We start from the raw sequence: 22,963 nt of genomic DNA on the forward strand, positions 1-22,963 counted from the left end.
TCTGGCAGGCTAGAACGGAAGCACAACGAGCGTTTCGGGGAAATTACGGGATTTTAGCGGGGCGGGAGAAACCATAATATATGCGGGCGGGAGCGGGACGAAATATTAAATATTTCTGCGGGTGCGGGCGGGAGCGGGAAACAAACTAGCGGGAGTAAGCGGGAGCGGGAGGGAAAATCAGTCCCGCGCAGACCTCTACCTCATAACAATAGCTCGATTTAAACACTCACTACGTTTCCATGCACGTCCAAATCGAGCTGCTGTCGGTAATCGAGCAAAGGGTCCCAGCAGGGGTGCCAGAGAAATCCAATCCTACATGCACAAGTGAAATCGGGCTATTGTGCAAGGTGCATTGTGCACCCGAGCCACACGTGGCGCTACACGCCCCATCGTGTTGGTACACTTCCGGTTTTCGTCATGAAGAAGAGCTATAGTGTTGCCAGATACTGCTGACGTTTTCCAGCCCAAAACATGTTCAAATCCGCCAAAATGCACTTAAAACCCCCAATCTGGCAACACCAGCAGGTCCGTGTTCAAGCTGTTAGGCTTGCTCTAACAGACTGTATGGCTACAAACTGTCCGGCGCAGACCACTGTTTTGTAAGACAACTTATTTTGCACAATAATATTTTTCTAAAGTCCATTTTTTGCTTACAAAAAAATATTTTTTTTTGCTTACAATTTAACGTATGTCTTAATAAACACACAAAAAGTTCAATTGTTTTGTTTTTATTGACATTCTTCAGATGTTGGACATATACACACACATTATATATATATATATATATATATATACACACACACACAAATACAATGACTTATGTACACAATTCACAGCTATGCAACAGCTGTACAGATGTATTTGGTGATACAGTAAGCGAGCTAAATTTTAACAGTGCAAACAATGCCACAAAAAGAAAAGATTCATGCCGTTGTCATGCCGACCGAGGCTGTTGTGTTTCCCTCTTGTGGTCTCGTCACTTCCGGAAGTAGCTCGAATACGTAGCTCGATAGGGTATACATGCACAAAGTAGCTCGGCAGAAATCGCATAAACTAGGTCGTGTAGCTCGATTCCGAGAAATCAAGTTCAGTTCAATTTCAGCCGAATTAAGGTGTATACATAGCATTTTGAACTTCGATTTCAGTCGAGCAACGGCAGAAATTCAATTCTCTCTATGTGCATGTAAACGTATGTAGGATTGGATTTCTCTGGCACCCTTTGCTCGATTACTGACAGTAGCTCGATTTGGATGTGCATGTAAACATAGTGAGTCTCGTTTAGTCCCAGAGAAGCCCGGCTTCCCTGGAAGTGACGATTTTAACCAATAACAACTAGCCGAAATTGGCTGTTCAGAGCCCTCTCATAGACTGCAATGGAAACCCGGCTGCCAGCCATAGAGCCCATTGAAATAAGAAAGGTTACAGCGTGTTGCCAGATTGGGCTGTTTTAAGTGCATTTTAGCGGGTTTTGAACATATTTTGGCTGGAAAACGTCAGCAGTATCTGGCAACGCTGGTTACAGCCTGGCAGCAAAGGTGATTCTCGTAGCGAACTGCAAGTTCGTCAGACATCACTCAAATAAGTTACAGGATAGTTATGAACGTAAATACAATCTTGGGCATATATTATGTTATGCAAGTTATTGTTTTAATGAGAATTCAACGTCATAGATGCCGCAGTTTGGGGAGAGAATTTTAGGGGAAGCTCGGCTTCCCTTGTTGTCTCTGAGAAATCGCCCCTGATGTAGAAGCATATTCTGACGGGGTCATATGAGTTGTCAGAACGTCCTGCGGCGTCATTTGAATTGTAAGAACGTCCTACACTCATTTTAATAGAGCAAATGGTACTTGTGAATAGTGACAAAAAAAAACTATTAATTCTACATATTCTGACAGGGTCCATTGAAGAGTCAGAGCGTCCTACATTCATATGAATTCTGACAGGGTTGGTGGACGTTGTATCAGTGTAGAAGCTGTTCTGTGCAGAGGGAAAAACCGCCAACTATGACTAAAAGTTAAAGTTGAATCACACTGTAGGATTTCCTGCAATGTAGGACTGCTCGACAGACACGTCTGACATCCCCTCCTACCGTAGGACGCTTCGCGGATGGAGGACCGTTTATCAGAACACCCTGCTGCTAGCTCACTCTAACTCTAGTGCTGCTAGCTCACTCTAATCTTAATCATTTTAACTTCCGGTTTTTTTTACTGCACCTCTTTCTCTGTCGCTGCTCCTTCCACTCCTAGTAAACCGTACAGGTCCAGCTGTAATATTTCTTTTGCCATTTCTTCCTGTCCGCAACTGAAACGTTATTAAACGTGAACCTATTTTGAAAATATCGCAGAATAAGTGCTTCCGGTTTACGAACATACAAAATAAAAGTCCTTTGAAGCCGAAAGTAGATCAGTTTATTCGTACAACATCCTATATGTATGCATGCATATCACGTGATAAGGTGACAATTATCTTTTCATTTAGAGCGTAAATGTAAAATGGAACTGCAGTTGTTTTTGTTGGTATACAAATAAATGCACTAGAGATGACGCAACGTGACGTGCATTATTATTATTATTATTATTATTATTATGCAAATCGAGCAATACTCATGGCCTTAAAATTGCAGTGACAGGAAGTGTCCAGCAGATGGGAGTATATGATAAAACTGGCCTGATTCACAGTCAGCTCGGCTCTGTTCAGACAGGGATGTGTGTTTCGAATTTCAACTCAAAACCTCATTATCTGTAGCCGCTTTATCCTGTTCTACAGGGTCGCAGGCAAGCTGGAGCCTATCCCAGCTGACTACGGGTGAAAGGCGGGGTACACCCTGGACAAGTCGCCAGGTCATCACAGGGCTGACACAGAGACACAGACAACCATTCACACTCACATTCACACCTACGGTCAATTTAGAGTCACCAGTTAACCTAACCTGCATGTCTTTGGACTGTGGGGGAAACCGGAGCACCCGGAGGAAACCCACGCGGACACGGGGAGAACATGCAAACCCCACACAGAAAGGCCCTCGCCGGCCACAGGGCTTGAACCCGGACCTTTTTGCTGTGAGGCGACAGCGCTAACCACTACACCACCATGCCGCCCTCAGCTCAAAACCTGTGTAACCATATTGTAATTCTAAACAACTGACTATCATGATTCAATAGGATTCAGCAATTTCCCTCCACTCAGGTCACTCAGGTGTTCTTTCAGTCCCTTGTCCATCTCAAGATTGGATGACAGCACAGATTCCCAGTCCTGATCCTGGACTGGGGTGGCACGGTGGTGTAGTGGTTTGCACTGTCGCCTCACAGCAAGAAGGTTCTGGGTTCAAGCCCAGTGGCCGGCAGGGGCCTTTCTGTGTGGAGTTTGCATGTTCTGCCCGTGTCTGTGTGGGTTTCCTCCGGGTGCTCCAGTTTCCCCAACAGTCCAAAAACATGCAGGTTAGGTTAATTGGTGGCTCTAAATCGACCGTAGGTGTGAATGTGAATGGTTGTTTGTCTCTATGTGTCAGCCCTTTGATGATTTGGCGACTTGTCCAGGGTGTACCCCACCTCTCACCCATAGTCAGCTGGGATAGGATCCAGCTTGCCCCCGACCCTGTACAGGATAAGTGGTTACGGATAATGGATGGTCCTGGAGTACCCCTGTCCAGCACATTTCAGTGTTTTTCCTGCTCCTAATACACCTAATTCATTTCATGGTAATGAGGACCAGCTTTGGACTATTGTAAAATCACTTCTGGCAGCTCGTCCCAGTGTGCAATCAGACCCCTGCAACTAATTCAGAATGTACCCAAAGTACTTCTACATAGACCTATTTTTTATTCACTTCAATTAGTTTAGTTTAGCTGCTCACCTCAGATTGAAAACACTGATTTAGGCCTCTTTTCTGCATGCGCACAAAGGTGGTGGGATGGGGTTGTGTAAGCATTCACTCCCCCACCCCCCATGGATTTGAACCCTGAACCCGTTCTGGTGCAACTACCATCAAAGGTCACAAAGGTGAACAGAATTGACTTTTGTGCACTTAAAGTGTCACATGATCTCAATATACAGTAGATACACTTGTTCCGGGGATGCTCCAGAGTTTGTGAGAGAACATACTTGAAGAAAAAGCATCATGAAGAGACCAAGGAGCTCTCAAGCCAGGCCCAGGACAAACTTTTCAAAAAAAGTAGAACATCTCAAATGTTAAATATACATGGAACATTATATCCATCATTAAGAAATGGAAATAATATGGAAGAATTGAAATTCTACCTAGACGAGGCCGTCCACCAAAAGTCAATGATGTGGTAAAGAGGAGATTAGTTATGCAAGGCTGACACTTGCACGACTTTTGGCCACGATTTTGTCGTGGCAAGTCGTGCCATTTTGGGGCACGAACTGGGAGGCTCCCGCACTGTTCACGACTAGTTCACGCATAGTTCACGACGAGTTCACGAATGCGTGCCTGTCCACATTCACGAACTGGCACGACGAGTTCATGCATAGTTTGCGCATAGTTTACACACTTCCCGCATTGGCACGACGAGTTTGCGCAATTCGGACGGTGTCGTGCCGACTTGGGCACGCCATATAAAAAGGGGGCCTCCCCAACCCCTGGTCATTTTTGAATTGGCTGTGGAAGAGACAACATGCTGAATACCAGAGACACAATCATTGCAGAGAAGAGAAGATGCTTTGTTTTTTTAGGCATGTTGTCTCTGTGATATAAGTTGTCTCCTTGCTGGTGATCTCTGGAATGGCGAGAAGTGTCCGGGAAGCCCTATATATACCCCCGCACCGACGCGAGCGCCCCTGTCGCGCAGTAGTCGTGAACTGCTCGTGAACTCGTCGTGAACTGCTCGTGCCATGCGCAAACTGTTCGTGAAGTGCGTAAACTAGACGTGAACTGCGTGTGCCATCAATGCGTGACCGTGTCAGTGGGAAGGCACGGCCACGCTGCGACGCGCACCAATTCGTGAACATGTCGTGAACTACTCATGAACTCGACGTGAGCTGTTCGTGAACTATTCGTGGCAGTTCGTGACAGTTGTGGCATGGCGCGCACTTCCACGCACTGGCACGCATCCTCCCGCATCGTCCCGACGAGTTCACGACGAGATCACGAACAGTTTGCGCATAGTTCACGACCCGGTCACGAAATTTTGTCGTGACCAAAATTTTGAACATTTCAAAATTCTCGTCCAGACATGGCATGCAGTCACGACGGGTTTACGCACACTTCACGCCAGTTTACGACTAGTTTGCGCACTGGCACGACTCGAGTCGTGCCAATGCGTGCCACAGAATCATGCAAGTGTCAGCCTTGCATTAGAGAAGCAAACAACATATAATATATAGTCCCAAGTAAATCCATTGCATTTCTAGGTTACAACATTAACACTACAACATGGAAATATTCAAGGGGGTGAATACTTATGGACTGTATATGTACTGTTCTTTCATATAGTTAGTAGCTTTTCCACTTATATTATACCCCTTTTTTGGCACTTTATTCTGCATTTTGCTGCTCCTGTAGTTGTATTCTGTTCTGTCGATGTGGTGTTTCTTCTGCTGTTTGATAATGATGGTTGAAGGTTTGATGATGATGCAAAGCAAGCAGATACTCCCTGGGGGAAAAAATAAAGTTTATTCCATTTAAATCACTTTTACTCCATTTGTGTGCCAGTGATCAGGTAACGTTATTGGCTGTGTGCCTTCACACATACATTTACCATCTTGATTGGATAAAAAAGCTGTAAAAAAAATTACATTACAGACATTTAGGAGACGCACTTATCCAGAGTGACATACAACGAGCAGACACACACACAGAGCACCTGGGGAGCAGTTGGGGGTTAGGTGCCTTGCTCAAGGACACTTCAGCCATGGATTTTTCCTGCTGGTCTAGTGAATCAAACCAGCAACCTTTTGGACCTAAGGCTGCTTCTCTAACCTTTAGGCCATGGCTGTCCCAGTGAATGAATGAATGAATGAATGAATTCATTAATGAAACAGTTTAAAAAGGTATGGACATAAGCTGCATTTAAGACACTGTCAGACTCAGGGAAAAACATTGATTTTTTTAAAATTATGCTAACATCCTTTTATCATAATCAGGGTTCAGTCTCGAACCATTTCAATTCTTCAGCTGTGACTCTGGAGAAAATCTTTAAAGGTAGATTTTAAAGGTAGAATTAAGTCTTCCTCCAGAACGGGTTCCAAACATATTCTTAGGTTTTGTTTCCCCCTAAGATTGTATTATAAACACACACGTCTTGTAATTACAATACTTACTCACCATGCTGTGTAACCTCTTCACATTTCTTTGTACATATATACAGCACATATTATATTTAACATAACAGGAACATTGCAAATCCGGTTAATCTTAATTCAAACTTTTATCTCATTCACATTCTAGACACTATTTTTCAAAGAAGCTCAAAGGATGTTGTATACACTGTATAGCCAAAAGTATGTGGACACCTGATCATCATACCCATATGTGGTTCTTCCCCAACCTGTTGTCACCACCAAAGTTGGAGGCACACGATTGTATAGAATGTCTTTGCATGCTGTAGCTTTATAATTTCACTTCAGTGGAACTAAGTAGCCCAAATATGTTCCAGCATGACAATGCTCCTGCGCAAAAAGTGAAGTCCATGAAGACATTTACCAAGGTTGGAGTGGAAGAATTCAAGTGGCCTGGATAAAGCCCTGACTTCAACCTCAATGGACACCTTAGGGATGAACTGGAATGCAGACTGTGTCCCAGGCCTTCTCGTTTGACATGAGTTCCTGACCTCACTAATGCTCTTGAGGCTGAATGGAAAAATCTCTACATCATACAGACAGCCTTCTTGGAAGAGTGGGGTTAATATAACAGCTCAAAGGGAGACTAAATCTGGAATGGCTTGTTGAAAAAGCACATAAGGATGTGATCTATCTATCTATCTATCTATCTATCTATCTATCTATCTATCTATCTATCTATCTATCTATCTATCTATCTATCTATCTATCTATCTATCTATCTATCTATCTACAACCTCAATTCCAAAAAAGATGGGATGCTGTGTAAAATGTAAATAAACTGGACTGCAGGCAGGCCAGTTTAGCACCCAGACTCTTTTACTACAGAGGCATGCATCTGTCTGTCTGTCGTCCTGAATTTTTTTGTTTCACAACATTTATGGTCAAGGTAAATTTCTTATAAGTGATATTTTATTTGGCCAATAAAACCAATTCTGTTTCAAAACTCATAGTTTAACATTAAATAGAAATGATATATGTCATTTTGACATGGTATTTACTGTTTGTGAGGCATTAAAATTAATTGGTTTCAAATATACAGTATTTGTTTATTTAGGCTTCTTCATGAACTTCCCTCACACAAAGCTTTTGCAAAGTACGAAGCTTTGTCCTGAAGTCAGAAATACCTTTCATGCCTTTCACCAGCATGCCATTTAAAACATGCCCCACTTCTGCTCAAATTCTTTCTCTGCTCCTGCATTGACTTGAGGTACATTTTTGTTTTAGGTGTGATCAGATTTCAAAAAAACATCCCTGCATGTAACAATGGAATAAAATGCAGAAATGTTGCAAGAGCAGAATGTTGGGTTTGTGTGTCCAGCACTATCTTCTCTCTCTGCTGAACACACCCTGTTAAAACCAAAATATGCTTTTATATGCATGTTATCCATTTATCATCCAGTGGACTTTAACAAGAATATCTGTATGCTTGCCTCTTCATGCATGCACTTTATTCAAATCAGCAGTGTAATTCATAATATGATGCAGATATAGGTCAAGAGCTTCAGTTCGCATCAAACATCAGAAAAAGAAAGGTATTGGAATTAAGAAATGCTGTATTGAACATGTTTTTTTATTTCATCACCACCACCACCACCAGAAAATGCTATGTGTGCATTAGTAAATGTGCACTAGGTCTAATAGTTATTCACAATCAAAGCCAATTTTCTTTATAACTCTTTTGTTTTCAGGTTAGTCTTATGGTTTAAAAAAGGTAGTACATCATGATAAGTGGTCCGTGAGGGTGGACACGACCACACTGTGTGTATAAGTGAACATGAACACTTATGCCGCTTTTCCACTACAAACGCGGCTGAGCCGTGCCGTGCTGAGTCGAGCTGAGTCGAGCTGAGCGGGGCTGTTGGAGTTGCATTTCGACTACAACCGCGCTGAACCGTGCTGGCTGGAAGTGGGTGGACACATTGGGTGGAGTTAGCGAAAGTGGGTGGACGTCACGTGATGTCGTTAAGCAGCGCAAACAGTGACATCAGTGACAGTGGCGGAACAAGTCAGAGCCGGGCCGGGGGCGGGGCAAATGACCGGGCCCTTTATTAAAGCTTATCATAACATCATTTTAGGCTACAAAATGTCCGCAACTGCGGTGTTTACCAATTTCAACACTACCGGGTGCAACTATGTTATTTAGTACATCAAGTCCTTCAAACGAACATGTAACTCAGAAACAAAAAACATTAGGATACTGTACATGGCTCATAATAAAACATCAATAGCCTATACTGCGCACATTATTTGAAGGGCATACGAATGAGCGCTCAGAGGTTGCAACGGTGACAGGAAGAGCCATGTACAGTATCCTAGTAGTCTTTTCAGCGGTAGTCTCACGACCCGAATAGTAAACAATAAACATGGAGGACATGGAGTCGTTAGTGTTGCTGGTCTTGGTGCTGTGGCTTGTTGTCACCGACAACGCCAACAGATACTGGCAAGAGCGTATAGATGAGGCGAGGCGCATAAGGCTTCAGAAATTCTCGTAATTCGTAATTATTCTTCTTCCGGGTTTGCGGTGTTTACAGATCCCAGCGCGCTCGCGGGGCGTGTGGGCATGTGAGGACACTCCTCCTCACCAATCAGTGCACAGGGGAGTGTCTGCTCACGCCCCCAACCTCACTCGGCACGGCTTGGCTCGCTTCAGCCCCACTCCAAAACGGTGCGAGTTTTAGGGGCTAAGCAGGGCTGAAACGAGCTGAGTCGTGCTGGTTTTTGGTAGTCGAAACGCGAGCCGTGTCGGGCTGAAGTGAGCTGAAGCGAGCTGAAGTGAGCTGAAAAAGGGTAGTGGAAAAGGGCCATTACAGTGCCGAAAGAACTCACTGGAATGTTTAAAATGTAGCATGAATACCAATGTTGTTGAATTAAATTCTCATAGAACTGAATGATAGCATTGCAGTCTGACAGCACTGCGGTCCCTGTTTGATCCTGAGCTCCAGTTCCTGTCTGTGAGGCGTTTCTCTGCATGTCCTCTCCATGTCCGTGTGGGTCTTCTGTAGCTTGTCCGATTTCCTCCAACCTCCCAAAAACTCAAATTCTGCCCACAAACTAAATATTTGTGAAGATCCACTTGTATGAAGTTATTTATCTATTTTCAGAAAGACCAGATGGCAAGAATGCTTAAACAGATGAGACATTTATTTTGAATTTGTTTTGACAAGAACAACAAATGCATACATCTCTGTCCAGCTATTTTTACATTGTTTTTGTGTAGATAGATAGATAGATAGATAGATAGATAGATAGATAGATAGATAGATAGATAGATAGATAGATAGATAGATAGATAGATAGGCCTTTTTAGATTTTTTTTAACTTATTTAACATATTCTGTTGATTAACACCAATAAGCTAGGCTCTAAAACTAGGATAAGATGTCGCAAAGAAAAAGAACGGCTCGCAGAATCTAGTAAAGTGTATGTACTGAGAAGTACTTAATTAAGTACTTACTAATTAATTAAGTACTTAATAACATTTATTATACTGATTATAATAAAAAAGAATGCATTCATTTGTTTAATCACATTTTAACCAGCTACTGTGATGAGAACCAGGATTAGCCATCAGTGATGAAGCATTTTTCCTGTTTCTTTGCTTCTAGCCAGATATAGCTACACTATAAGCAATACATAAAGTACCAGTCAAAAGTTTGAACACACCTTCTACTTCAATGTTTTTTCTTTATTTTTATTAATTAAAAGACACGTCATGTCTTAAAGTAATGATGGATGTCGTTTCTCTTTACTTAGTTGAGCGGTTCTTAACATAATATGGATTACTACAGTTGTGGAATAGGGCTATTTACTGCATTATTATTATTTACTATTTACTGTTTGAACTCAAACACATTAAGAAGGCAAGAAATTGCACTAATTAGCTTTTGACAAGGCAGAGCTGTTAATTGAAAAGCATTCCAGGTGACTACCTCATGAAGCTGGTTAAGATAATGCCAATAGTGCGCAAAGCGTCATCAAGGGAAACAGTGGCTATGCTGAAGAATCTAAAATATGAAACATATTTTGTTTTGTTTTTTTAAACACTTCTGTTTACCACATAATTCCATACATGTTCCATCAGTTACAAATACAGAAAATAGTCAAAATACAGAAAAACCTATCAATGAGTGGGGGTGTCCAAACTTTTGACTGGGAATATATATAAAAGTGAGAGCAGTTAAAGTAGTTTGCTAGAGTTTACTACAAAAGAAAAGTACATCAGGATTTATAAAATGTAACTTATCTCTACTATTATCCGGTTATTTTAAACTTTTTCACTGTAACTGTCATAAAGGTATTTTACTGTAATATTATGTATTATATGGAAAGATTGTTTGATGATAACTTGTGCGTTAAAAACAGCAATTAAATAAAAAATTAGTATCATCAACGCTCCGACTGTGGTCTGACATCCACCTGAAAAGCACGAGTGTGTCACACTTACCAATATAATAGTACACATCAGGAAAACAACAGTAATTTTATTTTGTATAACTGTATTTCCTTATCTTAATGAGATTAATTTCTGCACAATGTGTTTCTGAATCATTTTAATCGCAAGTGTGACTTGCATCAAGTGCAGAACACAGGCATTGATTTAAACCCACGTTTCAGCACTGTGAGAGTGTGGGACTGTGAGATTGTGAGTGTGTGAACCTGCACAATGTACAGTGGCATTCACTACACTACAGATCAGCTGTGAATTCTGCATAGTGTTGAGCAGTCGTGCACTATGAATGAAATAAATCTTCGCCCACAGGCCTTGTATTTTCCCTTCCCCCATAAACTAGCACCTTCAGTACCGTGCATATGAATTCAGTACATTTTTATCAGTGGAGCATTTTCTCCCTCTCGCTATGTGTCTGTCTGTCTGCCTGTCTCTCTCTCTCTCTCTCTCTCTCTCTCTCTGCATGCCTGTCTGCCTCTCTCTATCTGTACATGTCTGCCTCTATCTCTCTCTCTCTGTACGTGTCTGCCTCTCTCTCTGTATGTGTCTGCCTCTCTCTGTGTATGTGTCGACCTCTCTCTCTCTGTATGTGTCTGCCTCTCTCTACCTCTCTCTCTCTGTATGTGTCTGCCTCTCTCTCTCTCTGTATGTGTCTGCCTCTCTCTCTCTGTATGTGTCTGCCTCTCTCTCTCTGTATGTGTCTGCCTCTCTCTCTCTCTGTATGTGTCTGCCTCTCTTTCTGTATGTGTCAACCTCTCTCTCTCTCTCTGTATGTGTCTGCCTCTCTCTCTCTGTATGTGTCTGCCTCTCTCTCTGTATGTGTCAACCTCTCTCTCTCTCTGTATGTGTCTGCCTCTCTCTCTCTCTGTATGTGTCTGCCTCTCTCTCTCTGTATGTGTCTGCCTCTCTCTCTGTATGTGTCAACCTCTCTCTCTCTCTCTGTATGTGTCTGCCTCTCTCTCTCTGTATGTGTCTGCCTCTCTCTCTGTATGTGTCTACCTCTCTCTCTGTGTCGGCCTCTCTCTCTCTCTCTCTCTGTATGTGTCTGCCTCTCTCTCTGTATGTCTGCCTCTCTCTCTCGCTCTCTCTCTCTCTGTGTACGTATCTGCCTCTCTCTCTCTCTGTATGTGTCTGCCTCTCTGCCTCTCTCTGTATGTGTCTGCCTCTCTCTCTCTCTCTGTATGTCTGCCTCTCTCTCTGTATGTGTCTGCCTCTCTCTCTCTCTGTATGCGTCTGCCCCTCTCTCTCTCTCTCTCTCTCTCTCTCTGTATGTCTGCCTCTCTCTGTATGTGTCTGCCTCTCTCTCTCTGTATGCGTCTGCCCCTCTCTCTCTCTCTCTCTCTCTGTATGTCTGCCTCTCTCTCTGTATGTGTCTGCCTCTCTCTCTCTGTATGTGTCTGCCCCTTTCTCTCTCTCTGTATGTGTCTGCCTCTCTCTCTGTATGTGTCGACCTCTCTCTCTCTCTCTCTGTATGTGTCTGCCTCTCTCTCTGTATGTGTCTACCTCTCTCTCTGTGTCGGCCTCTCTCTCTCTCTCTCTCTGTATGTGTCTGCCTCTCTCTCTGTATGTCTGCCTCTCTCTCTCTCTCTCTCTCTGTACGTATCTGCCTCTCTCTCTCTCTCTGTATGTGTCTGCCTCTCTGCCTCTCTCTGTATGTGTCTGCCTCTCTCTCTCTCTCTCTCTGTATGTCTGCCTCTCTCTCTGTATGTGTCTGCCTCTCTCTCTCTCTCTGTATGCGTCTGCCCCTCTCTCTCTCTCTCTCTCTCTCTCTCTCTGTATGTCTGCCTCTCTCTCTGTATGTGTCTGCCTCTCTCTCTCTGTATGCGTCTGCCCCTCTCTCTCTCTCTCTCTGTATGTCTGCCTCTCTCTCTGTATGTGTCTGCCTCTCTCTCTCTCTGTATGTGTCTGCCCCTTTCTCTCTCTCTGTATGTGTCTGCCTCTCTCTCTGTATGTGTCGACCTCTCTCTCTCTCTCTCTCTGTATGTGTCTGCCTCTCTCTCTGTATGTGTCTACCTCTCTCTCTGTGTCGGCCTCTCTCTCTCTCTCTCTCTCTCTCTCTGTATGTGTCTGCCTCTCTCTCTCTCTGTATGTGTCTGCCCCTCTCTCTCTCTCTCTGTATGTCTGCCTCTCTCTCTGTATGTGTCTGCCTCTCTCTCTCTGTATGTGTCTGCCCCTTTCTCTCTCTCTGTATGTGTCGACCTCTCTCTCTGTATATGTCTGCCTCTCTCTCTGTATGTGTCTACCTCTCTCTCTGTCGGCCTCTCTCTCTCTCTCTCTCTCTCTGTATGTGTCTGCCTCTCTCTCTCTCTGTATGTGTCTGCCTCTCTGCCCCTCTCTCTCTCTCTCTCTCTCTCTGTATGTCTGCCTCTCTCTCTGTATGTGTCTGCCTCTCTCTCTCTGTATGTGTCTGCCTCTCTCTCTCTGTATGTGTCTGCCTCTCTCTCTCTCTCTGTATGTGTCTGCCTCTCTCTCTCTCTCTCTCTCTGTATGTCTCCCCGGCCCCTGCCCACTGCTCTGGGTATGTGTGTGTGCTCATTGCTTACTTGTGTGTGCATGTGTGTGTGTTCACTGCTTCAGATGGGTTAAATGCAGAGATTAAATTTCACTGTGTTTAAGTCTGTGCTTGAGTGTACGTACTAATAAAGGCTTCTTGGCAAATTATTAATGCAGTTAATTAATTATATGCCTGCACTTAAAATGAACCCTAACTTCTTTTTTTTTAAACAAATACAACAACAACAACAACACACTCCTTGTGTCAGATTTGACATTTGATCCTACACACAGAATACAGCAGTGGCTGGGACGTGGCTCTGGCAGTGAGGGTGGAGTGACCGAAAGTGTGTGTGTGTGTGAGTGTGTGTGTGGTATGAATCATGGGCTCACATCTCTACTCCATCCCAGCAGCAGCTCTCCTGCCTGTAATGTGGCTGTAGAGGGGAAGACGGGACTGAAACAGAGGTAAGTCTGCGGTTTATTCTCTCCTTCATCTCTCTGTCGCAAACAAACCGATTGATTCCTAGTGAAGTCGCTTCCTGAAGTGAGCCAGTTTATTAAAGTGGAGCCTAACATTCGGAAAATTCGCCATATTTTTCAACTTACAGTCATGAAATGTGCCATTTCCACAGCTCACCGTTATGTTATTCCTCCTTTAGAATAAAAGCCTCCTGTACAGAATTCAGCGCGTCTGGAAATAGTAGGTTACAGCAATAGCGAGAATATCATCACAACGACTTTGACCTAAATGACTATCCATATAAACACAAACAACAGACTTTTACATTTATGTTTACATATACAAACATCTACTGCACTTCTTTAGGTTTCTCTCTGCATCCTCGTGTCGGATCTCATGTGTTTGATGGCTTCCTCAGGATCTGGACCTCGGTTTTATCTCCTATCTCTGTCTTGAATCTGAAACAAAACGACAACTCAGTGTTGATTATCTGGGCAGAGTCTTCTGACTGGGAGCGCATGCTCAGAAATGTACACATTCTTCATGTACAGCGCCTCCATCTCCATGCTGGTTTGGTTTATTCCCAGATTAGAAAACTGTCCATTACCTGTAGCCGCTTTATCCTGTCCTACAGGGTCACGGGCAAGCTGGAGCCTATCCCAGCTTGCCTACGGGCGAAAGGCAGGGTACACCCTGGACAAGTCGCCAGGTCATCACAGGGCTGACACATAGACACAGACAACCATTCACACTCACATTCACACCTACAGTCAATTTAGAGTCACCAGTTAACCTAACCTGCATGTCTTTGGACTGTGGGGGAAACCGGAGCACCCGGAGGAAACCCACGCAGACACAGGAGAACATGCAAACTCCACACAGAAAGGCCCACGCCGGCCGCTGGGCTCGAACCCAGGACCTTCTTGCTGTGAGGCAACAGTGCTAACCACTACACCACTGTGCCGCCTGACTGCAACAACAGTTACTCTTTAACGTGTAAACACTAATGATTAGATCATTAACATAATCAGATTAAGAAATCTAAACTGTGCGGTGCAGTGGTTAGTGCTGTCACCTCACAGCAAGCAGGTTCTGGGTTCGAACCTGCCGGTTGACCAGAATCTTTCAGTTACCCTTTTTCAACCAACAGGGAACGGGTTCTTGAACCGGTTCCATTCAGGATTTTGTGAACCAGCCTACGTTTTCACCAGTTTTGAGCAAAACTGATGTAATCAAGAATGTGTCATGAGCAGCAGGTGTTGCATAATTCACAACGGAAGTAAAAAGTAGGAGCAAGATGACGGAGCACGTCGATTACCAATGAGCCAATGATTACCAATCACTGCCAATGATTACCAATGATTCTGTTATTGCAGATATTTGTTTTGGGTCCATTTTTTTCTGACTATGTATCCTTTTCCGTTGCGTGCTCCACTGCTACGTCTGCTTTCTCTACAAACTAATGACATGCCCACTAATGTCATTACAGTTCGCACTGGAAAAACCAGCTATATTTTGGTTCCATCTAGAAACCAACTTTTCAGGTTCCGAACCAATTATTTTTGGTTGAAATACTCTGAACACTTCAAAATTTGGTGTGAACCAGAACAGAATCTGTTTCCTGTTGGTTGAAAAGTGGTATGTGTGAAGTTCACGTGTTCTCCCTGTGGCTGCATGGGTTTCCTCTGGGTGCTCTGGTTTCCTCCCACAGTCCAAAAGCATATGGAGTAGGTCAACCGGCTACTCTAAATTGCCTCTGAGTGTGAATGGCTGTCTGTCTCTCTGTGTTAGCTCTGCCATAGATTAGTGACCTGTCCAGGTTATATCCCACCTCTTGTCAGCTGAGATTGGTTCCAGCCCACCCACAACCCGCAATGAATAAGGTCATATTTTGTTTATTACTGCCATTTCATGTTACCACTTTTGACTAGTGCCTAGAACTCTGAACAAATTGGATTCATTTTGAATTGATACAGGGACAATAAACACATATTTATCTGTCCAGTTGGTTTTAAATTTACAGCATTTGGCAGATGCCAATACCTGAACCACTGAGCTACCACTGTCCTTACACTATGTGTTTCCAATGGCTTGTTTTTAAACAGGCCATGTCATTGGTTCTCTTACCAGAAGGGAGTCAGTAAATAAAATGAAAAATGTATAAAAGTCTGTGAAAACTCTCCACTTTCTGACCTAATGTCTGTAGGTCTAATGTCCAATGAACTGCCTTCAGCTAAGTTCCCGTCACTGGTCCTTGACCCCTATGCTGCGTATTTTAATGTTTTCCATGCAACTAACACAGCTGATCCAACTAATCAGCTTCCTTAATTGAAGTGGGTGTGTTAGAGAAGGATAATCGCTTAAATGTGAAGGGTTGTGCAGGACCAGGATTGGGAACCTGTGAGCTAAACACAGTACATACATAGGTGCATGTGATTGGATAAACCACAACATATACTAAAAAAGTACAGAAAAGTAAAGTTGCTGATCCATGGCCTGTTGTTTATATGTTGATCAGCTGTGCTACAGGATTTTTCTTATGTGTTCAGCCTGATCCAGTCAAATGCATCGCTCCCTCCAGATGACCCCTGCTCTAGAGTTCACATTTAAAGAAATCGCTCTAATAATTAGGATTAAGGTCACTATGAAGGCCTTTACTGTTGGATGTGTACAATTATTAAAAGGAAAATACATTTTTTGCAATATACTTTATCAAGTAATTTGTTGATAATGTGATACCGAGTATAGGTATCAGAGTTTGGTCTGAAATTGGTATCAGGCCAGATTAGACATATTTTTCCAGTCCTATCATTGATGTCCCTAATGTTGTGAACGTATGGTATGTCAACACCACCAAGATCTCGCACATGGTTATGACTTGTCTTAGAGCCATTGCGCCATTCACATAACAGAAACTTCCTCAGATCTCAGAGGACTTCCCGGGAAGAGACATTGCCTTGGTTAATACGTCTCTCTAAAATCCCAATATATCAATGGTACCTTCATACGCATGCAGCTCACCCATGCCGTGAGCACTGATGCACCCCCATACCATCACAGACGCTGGCTTTTGCACCTTTCTCTAATAACAAACCGGATGGTTGTGTTCACCTTTAGCACTGAGAACTTGACATCTGATTTTCCCCAAAAACAAGCTGAAATGTGGACTCAGCTGACCACAGCACACGTTTCCACGGTCTTTCAGTCCAGCTGAGATGAGTTCAGGCCCAGAGAAATCTGTGTTGTTTCTGCATAGAACTGATGAATGGCTTCCTCCTTGTGCAATACAGTTTCAGGTTGCATTTCTGGATGGGGCAGCGGACTGTATTAAGTGACAACGGTTTTTCGAAGTACTCCCGAACCCATGTGGCTATATTTGTCACATTAGCATGACAGTTTCTCAGGCAGTGCCACCTGAGGGCTCAAAGGTCACACACATTTAACAGTGGTTTCCAACTTTGCCCTTTACACACTGAAGTGTCTTTGAATTCCCTGAATCTTTTCACAATATTATGTACTGTAGATTTTGAAATACCAAAAATATTGCTGTAAAACTCTCTGGAATGGGGTGGAACACTGAAGCACTTTGGCAGGCAGGTTAATTGTAGGGCAATCTTTTTTTTATTTAAGGTTTTCAGCATCAACACTTTCCTCTCATACAGTGGTGTCATGCTCTGCTCCGGACATCCACTCCGGAGATTACAAATCTCTCACGCCAGCGCCGATCCGAATCCGGAACGGGAATTCCTTCATGCCTGCATTCACTTCCTGGTTTTCTCTGCTGTTATAAAAACGCCATTCTCAGACAGGAATTTTGCCAGAACGTCTCGCTTTGCTTCTAGCCGTTTCTGTGCCTCTGTTATGTTTCATGGTTGTTTGCTCAAGCTCATTTTTCTATTTCATGGTTTTTGCACTAAGGGTTTATTTTAGTTCATGTTTTTTTTGCACTAGGTTTTTTTTCTTGTTTTTGGTTTTTTGTCCTAGCATTTTTTTGTCCTTGCCTGTTTCGTGTTTTTGTCTAGTTTTCTGTCTCTGGTTATCTGGATTATTTTTGCCATTTGTTTTTGTCCCGTTTGTTTACCCTTGTGCCACGCCCTTTTCCCTAGATTAAATCTCTATTTATTTGATTACTGTCTGTGTTCTGCTTGTGGATCCTTATCTCACCACATCTCCACGACCCCTAACAGTACGTTCTGGCCAACATGGATCCAGCGGAACTCACCCGTCTGAGAACGGCCATCCAGCAGCAAGGGACTCTCCTCGGGACCCATCAGCAAGACCTCCAACAGACTACACAGAACCTCGCCACCCTGTCCAACTCACTCAACCTCCTCACCACACAAATGCAGCACTATCAAGCCGTACCTACCTCTGCCCAGCAGTCTCCAACTTCAGCTCCTGCCACTGCCTTTTCCCGCGAGCCGAGACTCCCAACACCTCAGCCCTATGATGGAGAGCCAGGTACTTGTAGATTGTTCTTGTCTCAATGCTCATTGATCATGGAGCTGCAACCTCTGGCCTTCCCCACAGAATGCTCCCGGGTGGCATATATCATCACGCTCCTCACTGGCAAGGCCAGGGAGTGGGGAACAGTGGTCTGGGACACTGACGCTCCCTTCTGCTCCTGTTTCAAAGATTTCTCTGAAGAGATGAGGCGAACTTTCGACTGCTCTCTGTCCGGCCAGGAGGCTGCTAGTGAACTTATGGAGCTGCGGCAGGGGTCCCGGTCTGCCTCGGACTATGCCATCGAGTTCTGGACATTGGCGGCATCGTGCGGTTGGAACGAGAATGCCCAGGTCAACGTGTTCCTGCATGGCTTGTCTGATGTCATTAAGGATGAGCTGGTATCACGGGAACTGCCGTTGGACCTCTCCAGTCTCATGGTCTTCGCCAACCGCATGGACGCCCGGATCCAACAATGGAGGAGAGAGAAGACCCACCCCAACTTCACCTCCTCTCCACCTCCCGCCTTGTCCGTCGAACCTATGCAGGTAAACCGTGTACAGGTGTCAGTGGAGGAATGAACACGCTGGCGGAGCACAGGATCCTGTTTCTACTGCGGTCAGCGAGGACACACCTGCTGAGCCTGCCCGCTAAAAGGACGAGCCCCACCAGTGACTCGAGGGGACCTGGTGGGCAACACTCGGAACCAGCCCCCCGCTGATCGACCGTTACTCCCTGTCATCATTATCCACAACAACCAGCATCATCATCTCCAGGCCCTCATCGACTCAGGGGCAGACAGGAACCTAATCTGCTCCGCCACTGCCATGCATCTGGGAATCTCGATACTCGCCCTCGACGCCCCTCTCACTGTCCTGACACTCGGTGGCACCGGCTTGACCACCATCACCCACCTTACCGCCCCGCTCACCCTGAGGATTTCTGGTAACCACTCAGAAACCATCCAGCTCCATGTCATGAACAACCCCCACGTACCCATCATCCTAGGATTACCCTGGTTAACGCTGCACAACCCTCACCTAAAGTGGGCCAATAACACCATCCTAGGCTGGAGCCATTCCTGCCTAGCTTCCTGCCTGAACTCCATTCTGCCTCCCGCCAGACCACCGCAGCCGCCGGCCGGCGAGTTTCCCGACCTCTCTCATGTGCCTCCGGAATACCTGGACTTGTTTTCAGCAAGACCCAAGCAGTGTCCCTCCTTCCTCACAGACCCTATGATTGCGGAATCGACCTCCTGCCAGGGACAGCACCACCCAAAGGGTGACTCTACTCTGTCTCCCATCAAAAGGCAAGCTATGGAGAAGTACATTTCCGAGTCTCTGGCAGCTGGGATCATCCGCCCTTCCTCCCCAGCAGGGGTGGGATTCTTCATGGATAAGGACAAGTCGCTCCGCCCATGCATTGATTATCGAGGTCTCAACGCCATCGGTCAAGAACCACTACCGCTCATGACTATGGCCTTTGAACTACTCCAGGGAGCCAAGATATTCACCAAGTTGGACTTGCGCAATGCCTACCATCTCGTCAGGATCAGGGAGGAGGATGAGTGGAAGATGGCCTTCAACACCACCACTGGCCACTACGAGTACCTCGTGGTCCCTTTCGGCCTGACCAGCGTGCCCACAGTCTTCCAGGCACTCGTCAACAACATCCTGAGGGACTTTCTCAACATCTTCGTTTTCATGTACCTGGATGACATCCTGATCTTCTCTTCCTCCCTGGAGGAACATCGGGGCCACGTCCGGCAGGTCCTTCAGCGCCTGCTAGAAAATATGTCAAGGCGGAGAAAAGCGAATTTCACCAAAGCTCTGTCTCGTTTCTGGGGTTCATCATTTCCCTGGCTAGGATCCAGATGGACCCCCTCAAGCTTGAGGCAGTCGCTGACTGACCCACCCCATCCTCGCGACGAGAGCTCCAGCATTTCTTGGGATTCGCCAATTTCTACAGGCGCTTTATCCGCAACTTCAGCACAGTGGCTGGACCTCTCACAGCTTTAACCTCGACTAAGACCTCATTCAAGTGGGGGGAGGAAGTGGAGAGAGCCTTCTCCATGCTCAAGCACAAGTTCACCACAGCACCCATTCTCACCATACCCGATCCCACAAAACAGTTTATCGTGGAGGTCGACGCTTCCGAGTCTGGGGTCGGAGCCATCCTCTCCCAGAGGGCCAATGATAACAAGGTCCATTCCTGCTCCTTCTTCTCTCACCAGCTGTCCCTTGCTGAACGAAATTACGACATCGGCGACAGAGAGCTGTTAGCCATCAAGCTAGCCTTAGAAGAGTGGAGGCACTGGCTCGAGGGGTCGGATCTCCCCTTCCTTGTCTGGACCGACCACAAGAATCTGGAATACTTCAAATCTGCCAAACGCCTTAACTCACGGCAAGCCTGATGGTCTATCTTCTTCTCCCGTTTCCAATTCATGCTCTCCTACCGCCCAGGCTCCAAGAACAGCAAACCCGACGCCCTGTCCAGGATATTCTCTGTCTGCCAGGAGGAGTCTAGTATGCCTGAAACCATCCTCCCTCCACGCTGTCTGGTGGGGGCCGCCCTACTTGAGGTAGAGACATTGGTGCAGAAGGCCCTGGAGCAGGACCCCGGAGAAGGTAGCTCAAGCAACATACCACCTAACCATCTGCTTGTTCCCTGTTCTGTGCGAACCCAGGTGCTGCAATGGGGTCATGGCTCCAAGTTGGCTTGTCATCTGGGAGCTGCTTGAACCCTGGCACTCATCCAACAGCACTTCTGGTAGCCATCCATCAAGGAAGATGTCCAGGAGTTCGTGGCAGCCTGCAACACATGTGCCTGGAACAAGACAGCCAATCGATCCCCTGCCGGCCTGCTAAGACCCCTCCCGATTCCTCATCGACCCACATCGCCCTGGACTTCGTCACAGGACTCCCCAACTCAGGTGGCAACACATGCGTCCTCACAGTTATTGACCAGTTCTCCAAGACAGTCTATTTCATCCCTCTGCCCAAGCTTCCCACAGCTAAAGAAACCACTGAATTACTCATCCTTCACGTTTTCCGCCTACACAGACTCCCCACTGACATCGTTTCCGACTGGGGTCCTCAGTTCACTGTGCAATTCTGGAGGGCCTTCTGCAAACTCATCGGGGCCTCCTGTAGCCTCTCCTCAGGGTTCCATCCTCAAGCCAACGGCCAGGTGGAACGGGCAAATCAAGCTTTGGAGGTGGCACTCGGGTGCATGACGTCCAGGGATGCCGCTTCTTGGAGTAAGTACTTACCTTGGGTTGAGTACGCTCACAACACTCTCCCTTCATCTGCCACAGGCCTCTCACCATTCCAGTGCTCCCTAGGTTACCAACCACCACTTCTCCCCAACCAAGAGGAGGAGGTCGCCGTACCCTCAGCCCAGACCTTCATACGCCGCTGCAGGAGAACGTGGGCATCGGCTCGGAAAGGCTCATTCGCTCCACCCTAGCATCCAAGAGGCAGGCCGACAAACACCGCTCTAAGGCACCCAGTTACCAGGTGGGGCAGCGAGTCATGCTCTCCACGCGCCATCTGCCGCTCAGAACTGTCTCACACAAGCTGGTGCCCAGATACCTAGGACCGTTCCTCATCAGCAAGGTAATCAATCCATGTTCCATCAGACTGGCATTACCACTCACCATGCGACGTATTCACCCCACTTTCCATGTGTCACAGCTTAAACCTCTGGTCTCTAGTTCTTTGTTCCCACCCTCCAAACCCCCTCCTCTTCCCAGGCTCATTGATGGCGGCAAAGCCTACATGGTAAAAAAGCTGCTGAAGGCGCGGTGGCGAGGCAGAGGACTCCAGTATCTGGTGGACTGGGAGGGTTATGGTCCCGAGGAGAGAAGTTGGGTCCCCGCCAGGTTCATCTAAAGGGTTCACAAACTTTCAAGCACCACTGTACACGTGCACACACACCTTCCCCGGCCTCGCCCTCCATTCACAAACTCTTGCTCGACCACGCCCCTGCTGCCACACTTGCATTGTGAAATGTTCTTTTTGAATTTGCTAACAATTCTCATGAATTTTGGCACAAAGCAGTGAGTCACAAGCCATCCTTGCTTGCAAAGAATGAGCCTTTGGTGCATGCTCCTTTTACACCCAATCATAATAGCAATTAACCTGCTTATTGTGGAATCTTCCAAAATGGTGTTACATGAATATCCTATAAACTTTTCAGTCTTATTTTGCCTCTGTCCCAACTTTTGAGTGTGTTACAGGTATCAAATCCTAACTTCGTTTATATGTACAAAATACAAATAAGTTGGTCAGTAAAATGATTGAAAATCTTTGCTTTGTACTTTTGTCAGTTAAATAAAGGCTCACGTGAATTAACAAATGAAAGATTTTTGTTTTAATTGCATTTTGGAAGATATCCCAACTTCTTCTTTAAGCTTAAAGCTTCTTTAAGCTTCTAAGTTAGGGGTCGCCACAGCAGATCTATTCTCAATAGAAGCACCCAGAGGAAATGCACGCAGACATGGGGAGAACATGCAAACTCCACACAAAAAGGTCCCCTTCAGCCATGAGGTTCGAATCCAGAACCTTCTTGCTGTGAGGCAACAGTGCTAACTGCTGCACCACCCAACAGATTATGGGAAAATATACCAACAATTTCTGGAAATGGATTTAGGAGTCGCTTGTCAGAGATTCGTTTCAACATGTCTAGCATAACGATTATTCTCAACTCTTGGCATTTGTTTAACAAACTATTAACAACCAAACATGTTGTATAATTGTGTCTGTGGAATATGGGGAATGGGTTCGTTCAGGTTTGGGCTTGCTGAATTTAGAGTACG

The 22,963-nt window shown here is 45.4% G+C and overlaps 2 protein-coding genes across 9 annotated transcripts in view; one reads left to right on the top strand and one right to left on the bottom strand.

Annotated features, from left to right (window-relative positions):
• The window catches only part of dnajc17 (DnaJ (Hsp40) homolog, subfamily C, member 17), a 126,908-nt gene extending 124,560 nt beyond the window's left edge, over positions 1-2,348 (bottom strand). For all 3 annotated transcript variants that reach the window (XM_060933963.1, XM_060933964.1, XM_060933965.1), the window contains exon 1: positions 2,214-2,348. In XM_060933963.1, coding sequence (XP_060789946.1) covers positions 2,214-2,285 — 72 coding nt within the window. In that variant the 5' untranslated portion in view covers positions 2,286-2,348. The remainder of the gene's footprint in view (positions 1-2,213) is intronic.
• An 11,230-nt stretch (positions 2,349-13,578) lies between these two features.
• inf2 (inverted formin 2) overlaps positions 13,579-22,963 on the top strand; it is a 90,623-nt gene continuing 81,238 nt past the window's right edge. For 3 of the 6 annotated variants that reach the window (XM_060933968.1, XM_060933969.1, XM_060933971.1), the window contains exon 1: positions 13,587-13,706. In XM_060933968.1, the coding sequence (XP_060789951.1) occupies positions 13,615-13,706 (92 nt within the window). In that variant the 5' untranslated portion in view covers positions 13,587-13,614. Of the gene's footprint in view, positions 13,707-22,963 lie in introns of all 6 variants that reach the window. The other 3 variants (XR_009655638.1, XM_060933972.1, XR_009655637.1) reach the window with 2 other exon arrangements.

This window comes from Neoarius graeffei, chromosome 11, assembly GCF_027579695.1.
Source record: "Neoarius graeffei isolate fNeoGra1 chromosome 11, fNeoGra1.pri, whole genome shotgun sequence".
In the NCBI taxonomy this organism is placed as follows: domain Eukaryota; kingdom Metazoa; phylum Chordata; class Actinopteri; order Siluriformes; family Ariidae; genus Neoarius; species Neoarius graeffei.